General features: G+C 40.7%; 5 protein-coding genes across 5 annotated transcripts in view; 4 read left to right on the forward strand and 1 right to left on the reverse strand.

The window, feature by feature from the left end:
* The first annotated feature begins 1,544 nt into the window (after nucleotides 1-1,544).
* Nucleotides 1,545-4,360, forward strand: LOC105834757 (PRA1 family protein 3). Its single transcript, XM_036293143.1, has 4 exons — nucleotides 1,545-1,777; nucleotides 2,181-2,398; nucleotides 2,513-2,626; nucleotides 3,719-4,360. The coding sequence occupies exons 1-4, from the start codon at nucleotides 1,578-1,580 to the stop codon at nucleotides 3,775-3,777; spliced, it is 591 nt and encodes a 196-aa protein (XP_036149036.1). The 5' UTR covers nucleotides 1,545-1,577; the 3' UTR covers nucleotides 3,778-4,360.
* On the reverse strand, nucleotides 4,335-7,987 carry LOC105834754 (UBX domain-containing protein 7). The gene is made up of 8 exons (XM_012677451.3): nucleotides 7,619-7,987; nucleotides 7,182-7,424; nucleotides 6,828-7,102; nucleotides 6,478-6,750; nucleotides 6,351-6,408; nucleotides 6,068-6,235; nucleotides 5,900-5,985; nucleotides 4,335-5,819 (listed from the first exon to the last, which is right to left on the reverse strand). The coding sequence occupies exons 1-8, from the start codon at nucleotides 7,656-7,658 to the stop codon at nucleotides 5,661-5,663; spliced, it is 1,302 nt and encodes a 433-aa protein (XP_012532905.1). The 5' UTR covers nucleotides 7,659-7,987; the 3' UTR covers nucleotides 4,335-5,660.
* Nucleotides 7,988-8,161: 174 nt separating this feature from the next.
* LOC105834752 (HAUS augmin-like complex subunit 3) lies at nucleotides 8,162-11,293 on the forward strand. Its single transcript, XM_028194000.2, has 9 exons — nucleotides 8,162-8,819; nucleotides 8,887-9,105; nucleotides 9,184-9,370; nucleotides 9,444-9,664; nucleotides 9,735-9,863; nucleotides 10,001-10,337; nucleotides 10,441-10,670; nucleotides 10,734-10,902; nucleotides 10,971-11,293. The coding sequence occupies exons 1-9, from the start codon at nucleotides 8,641-8,643 to the stop codon at nucleotides 11,121-11,123; spliced, it is 1,824 nt and encodes a 607-aa protein (XP_028049801.2). The 5' UTR covers nucleotides 8,162-8,640; the 3' UTR covers nucleotides 11,124-11,293.
* An 817-nt stretch (nucleotides 11,294-12,110) lies between these two features.
* LOC105834753 (xaa-Pro dipeptidase) overlaps nucleotides 12,111-21,788 on the forward strand; it is a 32,445-nt gene continuing 22,767 nt past the window's right edge. The window contains exon 1 of the mRNA XM_028194001.2: nucleotides 12,111-12,238. The gene's annotated coding sequence lies outside the window, so the exon portion shown is untranslated. The remainder of the gene's footprint in view (nucleotides 12,239-21,788) is intronic.
* LOC105834755 (GSK-3-binding protein) lies at nucleotides 12,232-19,148 on the forward strand. The gene has a single exon (XM_036293142.1). The coding sequence runs from the start codon at nucleotides 13,834-13,836 to the stop codon at nucleotides 14,494-14,496; it is 663 nt and encodes a 220-aa protein (XP_036149035.1). The 5' UTR covers nucleotides 12,232-13,833; the 3' UTR covers nucleotides 14,497-19,148.

The following is a 21,788-nucleotide window of genomic DNA, read 5'->3' on the forward strand; positions in this document are numbered from 1 at the left end:
GTCAATTAATTATTTTTTAATAATTTTTTATTTCGACTCCTGTCACTGCATTCAGCAGAGATATGAGATGCAAACAGAGTCGATTATTATTCCTACGACAGTTTTTACTAGTTCTCACATAGCCTCGACCATTTCCATACGTTCTAATAAATAATTTTGATAATTAGTTATTTTAAAAAATTTTTTTCTCCTGCCGTCGGCACAGTACAACTGTCGTAAGAATAATGATCGAATCTGTTTGCACCTCATACCTCTGCTGAATGCAGTGACAGGAGTCGGAAAGAAAAATTGTTAAAAAATAATTAATTGACGGAATTGTTATTAAAACGCATGAAACAGGTCGAAACTGTGCGAGAATTATTGAACTGTAAACAAAGTGATTGAAACTGTTTGCACTTCACGCGTCTCGCGAATACTGTGCCGACGGTAAAAGTAAAAAAATGTTAAAAAATGATTAATTAACCAAATTATTATTAAAACGCATGGAAATGGTCGGGGCTGTGTGAAAACCAGCGAAAACTGTCATAAAAATAATGTTTAATAACAATTCCGTCAATGAATTATTTTTCAACATTTTTTTATTCCGACCGTCGGCACCGCATTCGCAAGAGGTGAAGTGCAAACAATTTCGATTATTTTTTGACAGTTCTCAATAGTTCTCGCACAGTTTCGACCTATTTCATATACATTGAACAAATAAAAAAATCATTAATATAGGAATTATTTGCTAATTATGTACTATCTTTTGATGACAAAAAAAATCTTTTTGTCACCAAAAGCTAGCAAATAATCAGTAAATAATTTATACATTGTATAATGTCAGCAGAAAGCGGCATCCAGTGGAGCGACTCGGTATTCCGGAAAAGGAATATAGCAGTAGCAGCAGCATCAGCAGCAGGAGCAGCGACAGCAATCGGTGAGTGAATTTTTATCAAATCAATTAATTGAATTTATATCATGTATTTGTGGTATTGCACATTTATAGACACGATTATGCACATTTGTATAAAACAGATTTAAAATATGAATGCATATAATTGTAAAATTTATGGCTATATTAGCATGAAACAAACATAACCAAATAAACGTGGACATAGCATAGAAGAGATCCAAAAAGTCATGCACATTACCTACGGGATTTATAGATATTTGACTACATAGTTCAATGTGCATATAGAGGCGCTGATGAATGAAAACACCTAATAAACCGACGTGATTGATGACTGCTCTTAGGAATCTCAGGTTCCTCTTTGAACGTAGTCTTGGATGCATTTCAATGCATTTCCAGGACGATCCACTGTAGCATTTACATTCGTTCAAAGCGAGAGTATTCTGACGACTTGTCTCCTCGGGGTGATTTGCGCCACTACACAGGCGAATAGCGATCCAACTGCTCCAAGGGCGATCGCTCCAATTAATCGTTTTCTCGGCCAACGACAATCCGCAATCGTCGACGTTGCATGACATTCGTCGCCGGACTCGTCATCATCCAAAAATACCGGTCGACAGCAGAACAATCGAGGGAAGACCGGCTGTTTCTATCGGAGCGATTTCATTGAGGACGTTTCGACGCCACGATGGACAAGACGAAACTGGTGAGCAACGACCTGGAGCTGCCGCCGCTACGCAGCCTGGACGACTTCCTGCTGGAGTCCGCGCGCTTCCAGTTACCGAACCTCAAAGACCTGGAGAAATGGGGCAACCGCGTGGTCAACAATCTCCTATACTATCAGACTAATTACTTGTTTACGTCCGTCGTCATCTTCCTTATCGTTGGGTAAATCGTCTTCGACTGTATAATTTACGCGTCTTATTCTTTTACGTAATGTTTTAACAAGACATTCTTTGTGAACTTCTATACAGTATTTTTTTAACTTGATTAAAGTTTTTACCAAAAAAAATCTTTCGACTTTACATTCTAGATATTTAACAGTTTTAATAATAATATTAATAAGTCTTGGAATGTTTAATCTTGCAATATTACAGGATATATTTTGAATATACTCTGCTGCTTTTGAATATACTACTACTATATATTCTATACTGAATATTCTATAATATATTATACTGAATTTATAATGTTATGGACTTGTCAAAAATTCTCGTGTATATATATTATACTGTATACTATCTAAATTTTATTTCATATTTATTGATTTATTTATATGAAATTTATATAGATTGATTCATCCTGTCAAAATGCTAGTTGGGATGTTGGCGATGCTGGCGCTCTTGGGTACGTTTGCCTACGTATCCATGGAAGGAAGCACAATACATAGCTTCAAAAGGCAATATCCCGTGATTGGAATATTATTCATAATATTTGCCGGATGTTTCATAACGTACACTCTGGGATCTCTTCTTGTTTTCTTCCTGGGCATTCTGTTACCTATCTGTGGTGAGTGATGTGACGTTTGACTATATTTTACATTGTCATTAATTTTGGTATTATTTCTTGAATAATAGAAGACGAATTGATTTCACTGTAACATTTTTATATAAATATTTTCAGTGACGTTTGTACACGCCTCACTGAGATTAAGAAATATCAAAAACAGGATTGCCAATAAAATCGAAGGCATCGGTTTGAAACGCACACCAATGGGGGTGTTTTTGAAACATCTCGGTATGGAAGAAGAATTCTTTACTTCTTAAATTTCTACGGTCTTTTATTTTTAAGTTCTCAAGATAGATCGAGTGGAAATGCTTTGCAACCTTATTAACAATCTCATTACACCGTATACACAGTACCAATTCGTATATTATGAAGCTTTGACATCTATAGTTTAAAAAATGCTTTAGATAAGCTTAAAGGATACAACATACGTTTACTTTCGGTATTGCTATGCCTTCTCCCATGGATTATAGACAATAGCAGAACAGAAAGTCCGATCAAAAATAATTTCAGAAATAAAATTGTCGTTATCGGTGAAACCATATTTTCCTAACTAGTCGCTAAATAATACTTAATATGTACATGTTATGTTTTAAAATGCTTATATAATGTTAATATATAATGAATCTATATATATTTGCTGATATTATGGATGAAAGTAACAAACTTATTTACTAATATTGATAATATTTAATATTTTTTTGACAGCATTTTCTCAATAATTCATTTTATCCACTACATATGTATATAGTATATATATAATGTACAATATTCAGAAAGCATTTTGTCTTCGAATATATATGTGTTTATTACTAAAAAGTATTTAAGAATATTTTGTAGTGTAGGGGAAATATATTAAACATTGTGTTGATTTGATATGAAATCTGTTTGAAAATGAAAATTATCGTAAAATTATATTAATGTACTAAGGCGTATATACAAAAATAAAAATACCTGAATTATCTTTCTTATTTTTTTTTAAAGGAAAATTAACATGTGTTATCTCCAGATTAGATATCATGTATTTTTCACAAGTAGTACAAAGGCTACTTATACTAACAATATGATTTCTCATGTTTAATTTTATTATTTTAAGTATTTGTTGAATTTTATTCATTAATGTTAAATTTTACATAACTTGCAGTAATGTAAAAATTATGTTAAATACAATTACATGTATGTCAGCTTACACATTAATTTTGAGCACATTTATCCATCATTTATTTAATCATTTCTATTATCATGCTATATTCTATAGAAATTATTATAAATTATATGTGTTGTTATATCTAATATTCTCTTTTTTCTCGTTTCACTATACAGAAGATGTGACTGGTATGACTTTGCGTGCACAGACAGCACTCATACAACCGCCTCACTAATCCCGCTTTGTGCATCAAGCTCTATATAAAATTGACAAAAAATAATGTCATAACTATTAATTCGCTGCCACTGCTGTTTTAATTATTGGACTACGGTGTTCCACACGGTGTTGTAGTAGTAAAATGAAGTTTGTAGCATTTTTAGAATATAAATTTGACTGACATCCGTGCCTGGAAACAAAAAGGACTTGTGCTATGTGATTTTTAGATCGGTATTACGATACCAAATATTTTTTTACAGTACTAAATATTTTAAATTTACATATTTATATTAAGAATTGTGTTATATTCTCTTGTGATTCTTAGGACTGCTTTAATGGAGACATATATATTTTTTTAATGCCAATATAAAACTTGAATAATATCCATATTTAACAAGTAAATTTAATTTATATTATATAGATCAATATTTTAAAATCAAAGTGACTTAAGCTTTATATCTGTGACTTATGAACAGACTACATTTTGAATTAATTTGTATATATATATATATACATGTATATATTATATAAATAACTCATGTAAAACACATAGCAAATTGTTTTCACAAAACTTTGTTATATATTATATTATTTTTATTCTATAATTTTTCGTATTTTAATGAATCCTTCCATCACCCTTTACAGCAGAATATGTTTAGTAACCTATGTGTATATGTATAATGCATGTTTCATTATATATGTATTTGAATCAATATATTTCCATCATTACAATATATCTAGGATAATCTATCAAAGAGAATATGCGCTATATTAAAAATTAACGTAATATTTTAATTACTGACAAACTATTAATTTACTTTTCAAAAAATAGGAATTTTATATTTAAAAAATGATGCAGGCTATACGAAATATTACGGTCTAATTAAACGATATATTTAATATAAGTACACGTTTAATAGGAGAAATCTTTTCTACCGTATATTACAGAATTATGCTATACATTGAGAAACAAAGTAAGTAAAAATACATGAAATGTTTAACATACATGAAATATAACTATAGTCGATGCATATTATCTGTTTATTCTATTGACAATAATTATATTTGTCAACTATTTTGAGCTATATCTATCTTAATTATATACCGGCAGTTTGAATTTGAACCGATTATCTTGGTAAAAGGATCGTACATTGATATATCTTGTACTATCAGTAATGTATATGATGTGATAATGTGAAAAAATAAGATAATGAATAGTAGACTTCACTATCTTATTTTTTATTTAATTATTATAAATTGTAATATAAAATCTTACTTGTCTTGTTGAATCACATTGACAAAAATTTTATATAGAATGTTTCAAAACGCTGTTTCTGTATCACATAATAATAATGCTGTAAAATCACTGCCAAGAGCAATTTTTGCTGTATGTGCCACTTTGAAATTCTTTGAAATATTCCGAAGAAAATGTATCGTAACGGCTGTACGCATTGGACGGCACTTGTGAGATTTTCAGAAATAGTAATAATAAAACTAAAAGATTATGTGATGATACTACGGCAGTATTTACATACAATGTTGATATAATTGCTTTTTCTCATAAGTCGCGATAAGCTTAAATCCTAGTTTAAGATGAAAAGATTACTGAATGCATTTTTGACGTGAACACTGAATGGCAGTGTCTTTATTATTTGTCTTATGCAAAAAAAACCTTGTGTTTTAACTTAAGCATGCTTAACTGAACATAAGAGACACGATTAATTGGATCATTACTTTTAAAGAACAAATCCAATTCTAAAACTTTAACAATCGTTACAAACTCTCATAATATAGAAATAACAGTGACAAAATTTTAAACAAATGTCATGTTACACTTAAAGTCTTAAATCGAAAAATGTGTAATTGTAATGGAAGCAATTATGATTTATTCATGAGATGTTACTATATCTTCGTTATGAATACTGTGTTCGTCGGAAACAAGATTGTGTCTAACAGACGAGTATTCGCAGACAGTGCACCGACGTTTGTTTTCGGGAATGGCACCAAAAAAGTATGCTCCGTTGATGAAAAACCCATTTCTTCCATTTTAATCAAAAAGTCCTAAAAAAAATCACACTTACATCATATCTATTTTTTACTCATGAGATTGTAATTTTGGAGGAAGAGATTCGAGTACATACTTCTATGGTGTCAGTCGCACACATTGATATCGTTTCCTTTGCACCATTAGGCAGTCGTAGGCAGAGCCGTAGAAAAGGTTCGTCTCCTGAATTAAAAGGTTATTTTGCAGATGATATAAAAAATACGTCAGAAGCATCATGTTAAATTAGAACAGATGTCACACTTACCTGTTTCAGGTTTAGTTGCATTTGATTTCAACTTCTCATCCTTTTGTTGCTTAATCGCGCATTCATTTAATTTTCTCTTTTTATTAAAAGCAGAGTTGCTACTACTTGGCATATTTGAACTTGGAACACTTGAACTTGTAATGTTATCAGACGTAACAGTCTCGTTTCCTGTATATGATACACATCTTTATTATTTAATAAACGAAAATGGTTTACTTTGTTAAATAACCAAATCGATATATATGTAATTTTGTAAAATTGTCTTGATTTTTAAGATACTAACCAGAATCTGTGATTTTTTCTGATAAAAGTCTAGAAGTTTTACTACTAGGTCCACATTCCTGAAAAAAGGAACATTATAATAAGAAATCAACTACAAAAGAAAAAAAATACAAAATCTAAATACTAACATTCTTCATTTGATCAGCTAAAGTACTTCGTTTTGGAGGCGTCGTGGGAAAGTTATTCCAATCCCTAGAGTCAGATGTAACTTGCGTAGCACTTTCTGGAGATGGATGTGTGCTTAACACATCATTTAAATCAGACATCAGGTTGTCCACAGTAATGTTGTTATAAGTTTTCATACATTCTCCTGTTCTAGGATCTACAATCGCCAGATAAGGATATGTCACCACATTGTAAAAGTCTATATAACGTTTTCCATCTGTAGTGTTAGACAAGACCTGGTTGAAAGTAACAAATGTAGTTAACGAATCGAAATGCAAACTATAGAAAGTGATATGACACTGATATGACATACTTGCCACAAAATAAAGTGATCCTTCACAATTTCCTGGATATTCTCGTTGGGCCATACGTCCCGGTTGAGAACCTGACAGCTAAATTCTTGGGGATTCTGAACATTGACAAGCAGCCAACGGTTTAAGGTCTTTGCATGGTCCCGCGCCTCCATGAAGGAACCCAAGAAGAGAATATCGCACGGCGGTCGAAATAAATCTTCCAGACGTTTTGATTTTTTTTGAGACATGTGTTTTGCACCACTCACTCGGCGAGTCATCTCTTCCTCTTGTCGCTCTGTATTAATTATATATATCCAATTTATATCATATTCTATACTTATTGTAACTGAAATCTGTTAGATTATAATACGTACGGGTTTCTACCGCAAAATCTCTGAATCTATCAAATACATTATTCGACAACTGTGGTAATGAACACACTGGCTCCGAGGGCACCAGAATCTCGCGCGTAGGTAGTATAGGAGCCCTTACGGGTGGCTCGGGATTAGCATTCTCGGATTCCGGCGGTCTGCCACCCTCGAACATCAGGCTGATTGCCATCTCCACATTTCCATCGGCCAACGCCAGGTACTGCTGAGCCGTCGCCTCGCTTTCGCCTGAACGGAAGGTATATTAAATATCATTCTAAATCAAAAGTATCATTTTCCCCGGCATTCTGTCACGAAAATCTCACTCGCGACTCACGAAGAGAAGCGAGTGTATTTATATTCGCGCGATTCTGGCTAGCCGCGGTCGCGCTATTTAACCTGTGAACGATAATTCTCGCGCTAACGCGCGGAAAATTACTTACCCGTCACTTCGATAAACTTCTCGATCAGTTCGCGATCCATCGCGGCTGGCTCAAGCTCAGGAGAATTTTTCTCGCTCCACGGCGAGAAAATATCAGATCACAGAAGAAAAATATCTTCTAAATCTCTCCTCCGTCTCTGTCTCTCACTCTCTCTCTCTCTCTTTCGTTCTCGTTCTCCCTCCCGCTCACCACGCACCGAATGACATCTCAAGCATCACTGCATGCTGCATTATTATCTGCAGTATATTATACGTTTTTTATACCTCGCACTACCTGATATAATTCACAAAATTTTTGGTTTTTGCTGTATTATTTCCTCACCGCGTTAAAATATTGAAATTTGAAATTATGTTTCTAATTATAGCTGTGACGCTGTGACATTAACCTGACGATATAACACTAGCGACAACTGCATCTTCGCCAATTTTATTTTTTTCACTATGAAGGAGAATATTATTTTTGCTGTAATTTTCATGTAATTATAATTCTAATTATACGTATACAATATATATTATTTCTAATAAAAGATTTAATAAATAAATATATATTCTGTATATGATATCATCTTTGAAACATTGGACTAATTTATAATTCTTATTTGATTACATAATTCTTTTTGTCTGATACTTTCAGTGTTTGTCAGTATTTAAAATAATATAAAATAAGAAATAATATAATTTTGCAAATATAATTTCAGTTGAGTAGATGTTGACAGTCGATAAAATTGCGGATGATTTCATCGATACTTACCGACGCGTTTAAAACAATGGCGCATAGCTCTTGTGTTTACAACTTCGACACGAGTCTAATTGGTCGCTGCCGGCACAAATTCCGAAATAGTTGGAGTTTATATACAAAGATTTAAATTAAACACACAGTACAGTTGAAATAGTATTCCACGAAATAAGTTTAGTGCCAAAATAAATTTAGTTGTAATTTAGTTATAATGTGAGATACAATTGGGAAACTGAAACGACGTATCGAAAAACAGGAAAGGGTAGGAAGTAGAAAGCGTGATAAAGATGAGCATTACCGGTAAAAAGCTCTATAACAAGCTTCACAAGCTGCGTCCAGATCTGTCGGGGATCACGTCCGAGATATTGAGCAAGGTCTGCGACGATCCAAGCACGCAGCCTTTTCTGGAATGGTTTTGCAAGAACGTGAGCTGCGCTAATGTTCTCTCCAGTGAGGAGATACAATTGTAAGTTGCCTTTCGTACAGTTGATTCTGCATTGATTCTCTGATGGTTTTTCTTTGTTTTTTTACAGAAAAAAAACGTTAGAAGATGCGGGTGAATGGTTGGAGGGCGAAGCATTGGACGCCGCGTTGGAGGAAGCTACGAGCGATTGTCCAGACTTGCTGAAGCTCACCAACCTTGACGATATGTATCAAGATGATTTATTAGTGGAACACGAAACATTGAAGGAAAGCTACAAAGAGGATGAGGAGTATCTTCAGTTATTGCATCATAGTATAAAAGCTCTGAGGTAGGGACTTACAAAATTGCATGCTTTTAAATATGCATTATACTAGGTAAATAATTTAGAAAAATCATTGTGTTGCAGAGATATCAAGAACAAGCTGGATGACGACATTGAAGAAGCAGAAGTTGCATTGAATAAAGAGCAGATTGAGACTGAAAAAGCATACGATGATTGCAGTGTCATTCTAAAAGAGTTTGACAAGAATAATTGTCAATTTTCCAAGGATGTCGAAAATCTCTTGAATGTGTATGCCAACGCTGCTAAAAATGTAATTATTTTGTATTTTGTAACCAATTTCACCAGTATCTTTTTATGATTCTAATTATCGTTTTCATTTCCAGCAAGGCAGCGCGGTGTTGTGGTCACAAATGCCTATCGACTTGTTTGTCAAACAAATAGAACTCTGCAATCACTATCTGAGTATTCACATAAAGAAGCAATTTGGAACTAACAGTAGCAAGGAAGAGCATGAAGAGAATTCGGATTATGAATCTCTAATATGTGATAATAAAGACAAATTGGTGGATGAAAGGATGCACGAGTTATTCTTGTGTAAGACAAAGTAAGTAAACACACAACTCCTTTCTAAGAAATTAATTGATTAAGCGAAACTATCTTTTACTTTTTCTCAGCTTAGTGAATTCAAAATTAGAAGAAATGAATGCCAATGTTGAAAAGGAATCATGTATGGCCATGTTACAATGTATACAGGATATTTACAATGGTGGAGTTTTAAAAATGCCTAGGGATAATAAATTGGCGTAAGAAATTCTCTTAAGTTAAATTGATTGTTTTTATACTAGAATAATTAACATTGTTTCACGATTTGAACATGGAGGAAATAAAAAACATTCTGTATATATTTAAATATAATATTTTATTGTTTACACTTTTACAGTGACGAAATACAAACGTTAACTATGAAAAGGGATATCTTGGAGCAGAATATTGAACTTTTGCGAGATCAACAGTTGTCGGAGGTAGTGCAATACGCGGAAATGGAGACAATAAAGATCCTGAAGAACGATGCACTCGCCCGTCTCGAACGGCGGAAAGCTCGCCTCGAGAAGCTCAAGAATTTACACTCTCTCGCAGGAGAGCACGGGCATGTTTACGTGGACTTGCTGTGTATGCTAATGGAAATGCAATTTCGTTGTCTGCACGAGGTTGCCGAGTTTATTGCTGACGCTCGTCATTATCTTAGTACGGAATATAAGCTATCTTCCGCAAGATGTGTTAGTAGTTAATTCACTTTTAGCGACAGTCTCTCGATTCTAATTTAGTATTTTAGTAAAAGTAGAATTTACACTATTCATAAAAACATAATGAAATGTGTAGGAAGTTATGCAGCAGGTGCAAGACGAATATGTGACTCTCTTAACACAATCTCCAAATGCGTATAACGCGTTTAATAAAATATTTATATCCATGATGCTCGGCAACAATGCCTCGGACGAGTCACTTTCTATCGCATTGAAAAGATACGATGACTTAATAGCGAACAACGCGGAGAAGAAGAAAACAATGTTGGAATCTTATCAAAATAAAATCGACAAATTACGAAAATTGTAAGCATTATTAATAATTATTTATTTTGCAAATACGTCATTCGTGTATTTCTATGGGCTTAGGAAGAACGAAATTGACAAAGATTATACGGCTGAGACGCAAAATGGACCGACAATCAGTCTCAGACCAGTTTCGTACGAAATAAGCTGCAAGTGCGAGGAAATATCCGCAGTCGTTCAAGAAGTACAGGGAGATATAACCAAGATCAGGAATCAGTTCAAAGAACGAATAGTAATGACTACAAATGTATTAATAATTCACGAAAATTACAGTATTTGCTAATAATTCTCGTATTACAGAGGATGGACACCAATCTGGAACGCGAGAAGGACATCCTATGGCAGAGATTTCTGGCAGAGCCCGATACGTTAAGAATGCGCTATGAGGAAGCGAAGCAGAAGGCAAATGAGTCTCATTTTGGAAATGACATGGAAAGTAAAACAAATCAGTAAATTAACAGTATTACAGACAAATTGTTTAGAGGAAAATAAGTATTCCGACAATTTCTAATGCTTTTAACGTACGGATATTTAAAACGGTTATGTATTTTTGTATTTTGTACTTTCTTAAATCAAAAGAATCTTATAAAGCATCGTAAAATACACTCGGTAGAATATCCCAAGCCACTCGTCTCCGCTAAAGTCTTCCCGTTCTTCCAAGATTGGATTCCCTTATTTAAGTTATTAGAGGAAACCCGAATTTGCCAGTGCGAGGCTTCGTGAACGTAATACACGCCGGGGCATTACGTGGACGCGATAATGAATGATTCGTCCCAAGGACGAGCGGGTGTGTGCGTGCACGCTGGGCGCACGCGCATATAAACACGAAGGGATGACGTAGAGGAGGTGCCCGAGTGTAACCTTGATCCGTGCGCATCGATGTCCCTTTCTCCCCTTCTCTCCTGCTCCTGCTTCTCTCATCGACGTGTCGCCCCACCGTCTTTTCCTTCCTTCGTCCCCTCGTCGCGATATTTCGTTCAAAATCGCCACGCTTCCGAAAAAGAAGGAGAGAGAAAACGAGTTCGGTGTGTAGGCACGAAAAAGGAAACGCATCGTTCATGCGCGTCCTCGAAGGCGGACAATCTTGCCCCTACGTATATTCCTCGCCACAGATTCGCTCAAATTTGCGTTTCCCGATCGGCAACGATGCATGCTCGGTTTATTAGCTAGCAAAACAGCGGGAGGGAGACGAGATGAGAGAAAGAAAGAGAGAGAACACGGAACGGGGAAGTGGCGAGGCGAGGAGTATTATCGATTCGCCGGGGACCCGTGAGTTAACGGTTTGTTTACACGAGTCGGCGAGCGCGGGGACGGAGGGGCGCCGGCTCGCACAGCGAAGCTGTTACGGGAGGGGAGGGGGGAGACAGGCGGGGAGAAAGCGACGAGGCGCATGCGCCGCCCGACCAAAACAATAATAACAGAGTAGAAGGTTCATGGCTGGCGGACGAACGGGCGGCCGCTCGCTCTTCGCTCTCCGTGTGTGCTGGCTGACTCGTTGAGTGCTGGCGGTGCTCCGCTCCGAACGACGATCGCTGATGGTTGTCGTCGTCGTCGTCGAGTCGCGCCAGGTAAACAAAGGAACAGGCGCAGCGGAGACGGGGTTCCTGTTAACGCAAACGCCGCGCGCGCGCATGTGTGTGTGTATATCTGTGTGAGTGTGTGTGCAAGTACACCCGTCCGTGTCTAACGACAAGTGCGTGCGGTGCGTCCGCAGAGTGACAATTCGGTGGACTCTCGCGGAGAGGGAGAACGAGTTTAGGGACCCGAGCGAGGAACGAGAGTGCCGAGGAGACTACCTCGAGGTCGGGCGACGGAGGCGAGCTTTTTTTTCTTCGCGACCGACGTCCGGCTGACATTTAAATCGGAGGCTGTCCTGGAGGAACAAGTGGATTATTACGAGTGTCCGCGTGGAATTGTGTCTACCTCAAGAATAGGAAAATAAGAGAGAGATTATAAATATATAGAAGAAATCGTTCGTCGCGCGACATTCGAAAGCGGATGAGTGCTGAGACGCGCGAGAGATCACCATCTTCCCGTCGGGCCAAAATAATCATTCGCTCTCTCCGTGTTCCGCGAGCGAGCCTCCTCTCTCTCTCTCTCTCTCTCTCTCTCTCTCTCTCTCTCTCTCTCTCTCTCTCTCCACCTTCCCCACACGGTGCGTTACCTCATCGGAGTGGAGTAGGTGCGTGTAACGAGCGCGTATATACTCGCAGCGTTGTGCAACAACGTCGATCCTCCGTCGTCGTCGGAGAAAGAGAGACAATTGGGCGCAGACACCGTGTGTGTACGTTCGATCGACCTGGAAGCAAAACAATGCGCTGGTGAAGGAGACGCGCGAGTTGCCGTGCGTGTGTGCGTGCGTGTACCTGCAGCTGTTGCTGCTGCGCGGGGCGCTGGTGTGCGTTTGTTTATGCGCGTAGATTAGCCGCACGCTCGCCGTACTAGCGCGCGCGGCCCGTCGGTTCATTCAACAGCCAACCGTGTTCCGACCAAGAACGAGCGAGCGAGCGAACGAACGTTTTCCTCGGCGACGACTAAGTTTCGTGAAAGCGAGCGGGCAAAGGCCGGAAGGAGGACAATCGTGGCCCCGTGCGTTCGCGCGCGCGCGCGCGTATTTGCCCGGTGAATCATACGCGTCTTCCGTCCGATTACGCGTCTTTTCGCGTGTACACACCGCGCGTGTATATACTCGCCGCCGCCGTCGCCGCTTGTTGTTGACGTGTCCTCCAGTCAGACGAGAGCGAGTCGAGCTAATCGGAGAACGACCGTTCCATCGTGGGAAAGGGGGTCGGCGAGACTTATGTGTGAGATTTTTTCCTCCTTCGGAAGAAGAAACTTTGTTTTCCTGGAAAGAATAGTATGCAACGTTCTCTATCTCTCTCTCTATTTGATCTATCCCCACCTGTCATCTCGGTGTGCCGTTGCAGGTAAACATTGAAGACGAAAGAGAGGGAGAGGCGGAAACGTATCGTCGCCGCGCGAGGAAAAGTGAGACGAAGAGCGAGAGACGGCAAACGTCAGCGATTAGAAGGAGAGAGGACAAAAACACCGAGCGAGCCGAGGCACGGGAATCGGGGAATCTCCGCGGGTCGCACAGTCTGTTTACCGCGGGCTAGCGTGGCGGTTCAGAACCGCGGAGAAAAGCCCGACGAACACGACGAGGATGCCGAGCGCCGAGGAGACGACGACGACGTATCTGATCGGCGTGGCGATGCCCGACGGACACGCGGCGCAGACGGACGCGTTCCTCACGCGCGACGTTGACCTCCTGGTGTCGCAGATCAAGGAGAACCTGCGGCTGTCCAGCCTCAAGGCCAAGTCCAGTATCAGCCACAAGAACAGTCGGCCGTCGCCGTATCGGGTGCCGGCGCGTTCCTGGGCGGATCCGGCGGCGGGTGCTGGCTGCGAGGTCTGCGGTCTGCGGTCGGTGACAAACGGCCAGCAGCAACAACAACAACAGCAACAACAACAACAACATCACCATCACCATCATCACCATCACCACCACCATTACCACAACCACCTGAAGAGGAGCGAGAGGAACAGAGTGGACGACGATCCGTACGAGGTGCTGCAGGAACTGCTGCGCGAGGGCGGTCTCATCAAGGAGGCGGTCAAGAGGCTGCAGGAGAACCTGGACGAGCTCTCGAGCACCTCGGAGGTGGACGAGGACGACGTGGTGGACGACGAGGACGACGACGTGCGACGGCCAGGTGGTGACGACGGCGGCAGCGGCAGCGGCAGCGGCGGGTACCGCAGGAAGCCGTACTTCTACGACTCCGAGGACGAGCCGCTGCCGCCGATGTACGATCCCCTGGAGCTGTGAGGAGGCCCACTCCCGGAGAAGAGAACCTTCGCGAACGTTCCTACCGTGAACGCGGCATCTTTGCTCTCTCTCTCTCTCGACCAGTCGCGCTCCTCTTCCTTTTCTCGGAAGGGACGAGACATTTTCGTGGGCCGGACGCATCCTTTGTGTGCTTGACTGAAAAGTGAATCGATATCCCGTCGAAAAAAGAGATACACATCCTGTGAGAACATGTTCTTTCATGTTCGCCCGCGTGGGAGTCCCGGGACGGACGGACGGACGGCAGTGTGCGTGTGCGTGTGCGTGCGCGCGCGCACACGTGTAGCACACAATTAGACGAGAACTCGCCTTACATGGCCGTGTTTGTAAATACGCTGCGTTGTCGGCGCTGCGCGATAGCTTCGCCCTCGCCGCCGCTGGTATCGACGGACCTACGTGGAAGACTTATGGCGGCCGCGTTCGAAACGCGCGCGCGAGATGTTTCTTTCCTCCCTTCTCCCCCGACACATATGCACATACGCGCGCGCGCGCCTTCGATAGCGTACCGTCTCCCTATATCACCTATTAAATATCGCTGGCGAATTTAACGTCGGCCTGACGTGACTCGGAGCACGTCAGCCGCATTCAATAATAATCGTATGCAACTATGTTCCTTTTTTTTTTCTCGTAGTGGCGCTTTGTGCCGCGTTAATGATGATCATCGAGGTATACGCTGAAAGAAAGTTAGTCTCAGTTTAACAATCGTTGTCTCGTAGAATAAAACAAAATCTTAAAGAATTTGTTAAACTTACACGCGACTCGCTTACACGGAGAACTTTGCGTAGTTTCATCAGAAAAAAATAGATTTCGATTATTCAATCATGAATCTCATTGAATTGAGAGGAAAAAAAATAACATTCTGGTATAGAATCTTTTAATACTATTATTATCGAAACCATCATTATGCTGTTTAAATGTCTGTTAAATTATTGAAATAAAAATGTAATATTTGAAATTCAAGATTATCAAACTTAAAGATTTTTCTTGCTCATATATATGCGACAATGATTGTTAGATTGATACAAATTTTTTTTTATGTACTCAGATCTAAATATAAAAAAATATCACCGGCGATAATCGTAGCGCGAGGTCGAGATATAACTCTTTGTATATATTTTGAAGCATTTGGAAAACGTGTGTATCTCAGTTTGTTGTCGTTCTGCGTAGTATCTCGTAGTTAAAATATCGATGAATATCGTTATCGCGGTATGAAGTGCCTGTATCGTCAACAGCTGATTCGTCAACTCGAAACTCGATTAACGCTTCAAATACTAAAGCGAATAGAGTAAGATAAAAAATATATAGCATTTTTTGTACGTTTTATTTAACGAAACTCTGCTGGTTAGAGATTTATCTTTTTTTCTTTTTCGACGCTTAATGGAAAGAAACTTTAAGTTTCGGAAAGTTCCCGGCTCAGTCCTCGTGGAACTGAAAATTATTGTTAATTATATGTGTTTTTAACGGTTTCCACCGGTATTTGAAGAGTTAATCTAGCCCGACATCATTTGTCATCTCGCGCGGACTGTTTTGGTCGAATTGCATAAGAAGTCTGTATTAATTTCGAGTACGCTGTCGTCTTGTAACGCTAAACGAAGAAAGAAAGATCTAATAAAGTTTTAGTACAATTGTATCTCTCTAATAGTTCAGTTTTTTTTTTTTTTTTTAATATGTAATTGGAGTTTGTTTGCGAGTGGCATCAGAGAATTCAAAAATTTAATCCTTACAATATGGATACTCTCGTGTACTTTGATTACTTGTTTATCTCTTTAAAGTGATTTAAAAAATCTCCAAGAATTCACAAGTATACTTTCAAGTCCCTTGAATAAACGACAGGACTTTATTCTGGAAAGATATAAAATGTAGTAATTAACTACTTTAGAAATTTCGAAAAATTTTCACAAAAACATGAATTGATCGGATACGAAATATCCACGTTTATAATGTAAGGGTTAATCTCTAAATAATAATGTATCTTGGGATAATACAAAAGAAAGTTTGCGTGCTTCGGATATCATACACGCAAGTATCATGAAACCGCAGCTGTTAATTAAAAATTATACGACAGCCTGCCTCTCTCGAGTCTACATTATTTGCCGTTCAAATTCGAAGAACGGTATCGCGAAGGAAACTTTTTTTTTAATCCTCGAAGCATGGAACGTGCTGTCTGCCTCATGATTCCACCGCCGGTTATTCGCGAGCTAAACGGCGAGTCTTACTCTTGCTCGCCTATCGATTTTACAACGTTGAATCGTTATCTCACGCGACGCTCGGCGTCGACGTTCTATAAATGGAGACTTTCCGTTAGAATCAGAATGCCACCCGCAAAGAAACTCGGCGTCGCCGAGCGCGACGAAGGCGAGTCGTCGTAGCTTTCAAAAAAAGAAAAAAGTCTGAGAGTTTAATGTTATAGGAGGATCTCCGCGCTGTTGCGAGAATTGTTAATTTTAATAGTAACACAAAATTTCCCTTTTTTCCTAGACACTTTTTTAGCGCAGACTTCGCACGAGGATGTAAAGTTGTACCGAATACGTGCGAGTATAGAGAGAAAGGGTACACGAGTATCGACGAAGATGCTCCGCAAGCCGTTAGACGAGGACAATCAGGTCCTGCCCCAGGATTACACAGTCTTTGAGCGAGTTACGTAAACTGCGTTCGCGCGGCCGATCAACGATTATCGATGCCTTTGCGTTAATACTTGCGCGTGGCGAAAGTATTAGGGGTACACAATCGCCACGTTCACTAGGAGGCGGAGAGGACATATACACACATACACACACAACACACACACACACACACACACATCATACAGAGAGAGACGGTGATCTCATTTATTTTTTCATGATGCGCGCAACGAGCGGACCAGAGTGGCCGATCGAAGCGAGGCGAGATCATTGGTAGCTTAGCTTAAGCTCGGTTTAGTTCCCGACAGCTGCGTCCTCAGTCCCTAAAGGGTTTTGCAACACGCTATCGTCCGTTTGGCAAAAAACGGATGTAATAAACGAGAAGCAAGCGAAAAGAGACCGGGCAGAAAGTTTACACAAGGACGCCTACGTCCGCGAGGATGTGTCTCATGAGAATTTCGGGGGCCCCGAGATTCGTTGGATAAACGGAGGTTATTTTCCATAGCCCGGCTGGTGGGACGCGGCGACTCTTCGTCTATTTATAATAAAGTTATATATGTATATCGAGCGAAATAGTTTGAAATTCATTTTCAAAGGACGGAATTTTCGAAGGTTGTCAGGTGACTCTCTAAGATGAAGAGAAATCTCTATGGGATTCCGATCCGTTGTATCGTTTAGGATATAAACGCGCTGGAGGGTTGATTAGAGGAGACGTCAAAGATTTAGATAATGTTCACGTTGTGAGAAACAGAGAGAAAGAGAGAGAGAGACAGATAGAGAAGCGGATGGCAAGTTTGTGAGGGAGGAAAACGAGGGCCGCGCGTTAACGTGGATCTGTATAATAGTAACGTTTAGCTTTATATCCCTTTCTCTGTGCATGTTTTAGTGCATAGTTACTTATAGCTATCGATCGCTGGTGAAGAAAGAAAGAGAGAGAGAGAGAGAGAGAGAGAGAGAGAGACGCTGTTGATGTTACGTACATTGTATCCGCACGTACAAGTTTGGCTGTACGCGTGCGTTGCACGAGTTCGCGAAATGGTGCTCCATCACGTCGCGTGATTCATTTCGCGCGGGTAGAGAGATAAGGGGAAAGAGAGTGAGAGAGAGAAAGAGAGAGAAAGATATCCATCTGCAATAACGAGAGCCCCTACGGGGTAGCCGTGGCGTCACTAGTTGACATAATTATCAAAGAGGATTATTACTCCTCGCGCGAGAATGGCGCCGTGTCATCGCGGCGTCCCCGCGCCGCTCATTGTTAATTCCTCGTCGTCGCGAGAAATCGTCCGTTCTATATTCCGAAACCTCGCAATCAATTCGAGGAAGCCCCCGATTATTCCCCGGGAGCGCGCGTCAGGAGAGTGACGTCACGGCTGCAGCGTCCGGGATTTCATTGTAGGACGACGACGACGCCGATCGACGACGATGTTGATGTAAACGCGGTCGCGGTACACATACATACACACACGAATGACGCAATAAAACGACACACTTGTATGTAGCGCAATTACACACAGGGGCGAAGAGAAACGAGAGAGAGAAAGAGGGAGAGAGAGAGAGAAGTCCGTTTCGGGACTTTGCGTCGGTCCCGACGACATTCGCCGCCTTATCCGACTAATTAGATAAGCTAGCAATTAATTATACCACACATCGCGCGTACCTATTGCGAGCGGAGCGAACGAAATTGCGTCAGGATTCCACAATTCCGACGAGGATACTTGTTTGCGCGCGCGTTGTGTGCGTAAGTGTGCGAGCGAGAGAAAGAGAAAGAAAAAGAGAGAATGTGCGTGCGTGCGTGCGTGGGAGAGTTGCGTTAGTAATTTCATCCTTTTCTTTCCTCTCTTTTTTTTTCTACGAGTGTGTGAGCACGTACGATCCTTCGTTCTTTTCCAAGTTCGTCGTTAAAGAATCGTGCATTATGGAAACTATATCTCGTTGTGATCGCCGGGCCCTCGCATGCCCGGCAACTCTTAATTATGAAAATAAAGAAGTTGAAAAAGTTTCGATGCAAATATACAAAACGTGTACGTGTGTTATATGTAACAACGCGTATGGGAGAGCAGCGTGTTTCTGTTCTCGCTATTGACCGCGCGCTGCTGTCACGCGAAAACTTTCCACCGATCGTCCTGCTCTCCCTGTCATCCGTCTCGCTTCCCTCCCTCCATCTCTCCCGTCATCAAACGGTTCTACCTAGTGTGTCTGATGACGGAGCGTGCCACAAATACATCGTGGCATATACGAGCGCACGCTGATATTATACGGGACGTCTTGTCATTACCTACCGTTCCTCCTTTGCGAGCGAGCGAGCGAGCGTCCCTCGCTTCTTCGAGGAAAATTTTCGAGCTAATCGCGGGATCGTTTAACGTAACGTCTCGCTGAGCTTGCTCATCCATGCGTAAACAGATGACAGAAATTCTCCTTTCGATGTATAATCCAATTTTGTGCGGAATCCAGTCGGAGTTTCCGGACACATTCGGGGACGCTTGAGACGTTACGTGAGTCTTTCTCCTCGTACGAAATTCATCTTGCCGCGGGGGCAATATTGGACCCGCGTTTCGTCAAATAAAGTCATCGGTTGGGAACGGCGGCACGGTAACGGGACACCCCGTATAAGCCGGCGGTTCACTGGCCTTCTGATCGTTGGCGCGCGTTAAAGCCGCGCTTCTACGTGCCAAGCTTCTAGAAGATTTGCTTTCGGCCGCGCACGCTCCTCGCCGATCTATCTCGACGTTTGATGGCAGCCGCGAGAAACGCCGCGGATAAATTTGCCACGATATTACGCGAAACCGCGATACGTTTCGGATTTTGATGTCGTCATGCGGAAGCCGCGCTTTCGGTGTTTAATATTTACGATTCTGCTCGAGCGTCCACTTCTCTCAACATCCCCAGCGAAAGCTCGGACTCACGGTGTTGAAGCGTAGCGAGCTTGGTGAAGCGGGTGGTGTGCCATTTCACAGTAATTTCCGCAAAAGCGTCGACTGCAATAATGATCGTAATAACGCAGCGTAAATTATGGCTCTTGGAGGTCCTAGAACGGATGTAGAACGATATACCGGCGCGTTTTTACGAGCCATTTTGTCCAACGCCTCTGACCTGAAACCGCCAAAGGAGAGTGAGAGAGAAAGGGGAGAAGGGTCGGTCGTCAATTTCAAGCGAGCAGGTCATTTAATAATTGGCCGCTTTCAGAAATTAACGGGAGCTGTCTCGTCGCGGACGTAATACGAGACGCAATTGTTTCATCACGTTACGTAATACAACGACGCACACGGTTCATTATTTCTTAATGATTTTTTAATTACGCTGTGAATCGTACACGTTATTCATTCAACGTCCACGTTCTCTCCAGCATTAAGTATTTTATAACAGCTTAACGTAACGTTAAAACTTTTTTATATATTACAAACAAAGATAATCTCCTATTCTTTGCTTTAATAACGATTTTCGCTATCACGATTCGCCGTTCGATAATAAATACATTACATTGCGGGTGATAATTTTTCTCACGAAGAAAAACCCCGCTAAAAGTTGAGATTAATGCGCGAACTTGATCTTAAGAAAAGTGTCACTGTCGAAACTTGAGTTCGAAAGCGGAAATTGCTAGGAGTCAATTGCTTTTCGCGAGTCATTGCTCGTCCGGAGAAGACTTTGGTCGAATGACTGGCGACATTTCTCCGCGGTATTTACGGCAAACGCGCGTCGAATAAATCGGGCCGATAAATAACGTCAGCGTCGCGACGACACTTTAACGCATATTATTTCGACGGAATCGTCGAACCGATCGTGGTCTTAGCTAACAAAGCGACCCGTTTTCGTCAGTTCGTGGGCCCGACCTGTCGCAACGATCCCTCGCCTCATTACCGGCGGCTCCGGCGGAGATACGCTTATGCAATTAGAACTTTCCCGAATGTAATCGTATTTGCTCGCGCGGCTATCGCGTAACCGAAGTAATCAATGGGTGAGCGCGTGTGTTACGGGTCCCGGCGCGAAAATAAACGACGGAAAACTTGGCGCGGCCTGACCCAATTCATTCCATTTATATTGTACGTTTGTCCACCATCTGGCGTCTCTCGCTCGCGTGCGCGCGCGTGACACAGATGTTAATTTTGCATTAATGTAGAAACGTTCGCCGTGCGAGAGCATCGACGGTAAAATCCATTAACGTATGCACACACGTACGATTCGACGATTTTGCCCTACAAATTTCTTTTCTTCGAGAAATCAAGAGCACTGTAATCAGTGTTGTGACACTTTATATGTAGTTTCCTTTAACAAACAACCATATAAAGACATTGTTTTTTAAATATTGTTAAAATGAGAAAATATTCAATTATAGTCAGCTTATTTTAACCATTACAATACACACTGGGGTCCACGGTATCCCAACAATACCTATTTTACTATACATCATTTGTAAAAATAGCCTGAGGCATACGGTTTTTTTTGTAAATAAACTTTGCGTTCCAAACGTATTCCAGTGCAAACAAATTTTAAAAGGTAAAGTCTTAAGAAATGTATTTGGTGATCTTAAGAAATGTCACTGGTACATAGCACTATGGCATGTGCATACCAGAAACCGTTAGTGGGTATCTCCTAGACCCCAGTGTGTATGAATCAATAGAAAAACAAAAGTGTGTATTCTAAAAGTTTATTATTTAT

Source organism: Monomorium pharaonis, chromosome 10 (genome assembly GCF_013373865.1).
Source record: "Monomorium pharaonis isolate MP-MQ-018 chromosome 10, ASM1337386v2, whole genome shotgun sequence".
In the NCBI taxonomy this organism is placed as follows: Eukaryota; Metazoa; Arthropoda; class Insecta; order Hymenoptera; family Formicidae; genus Monomorium; species Monomorium pharaonis.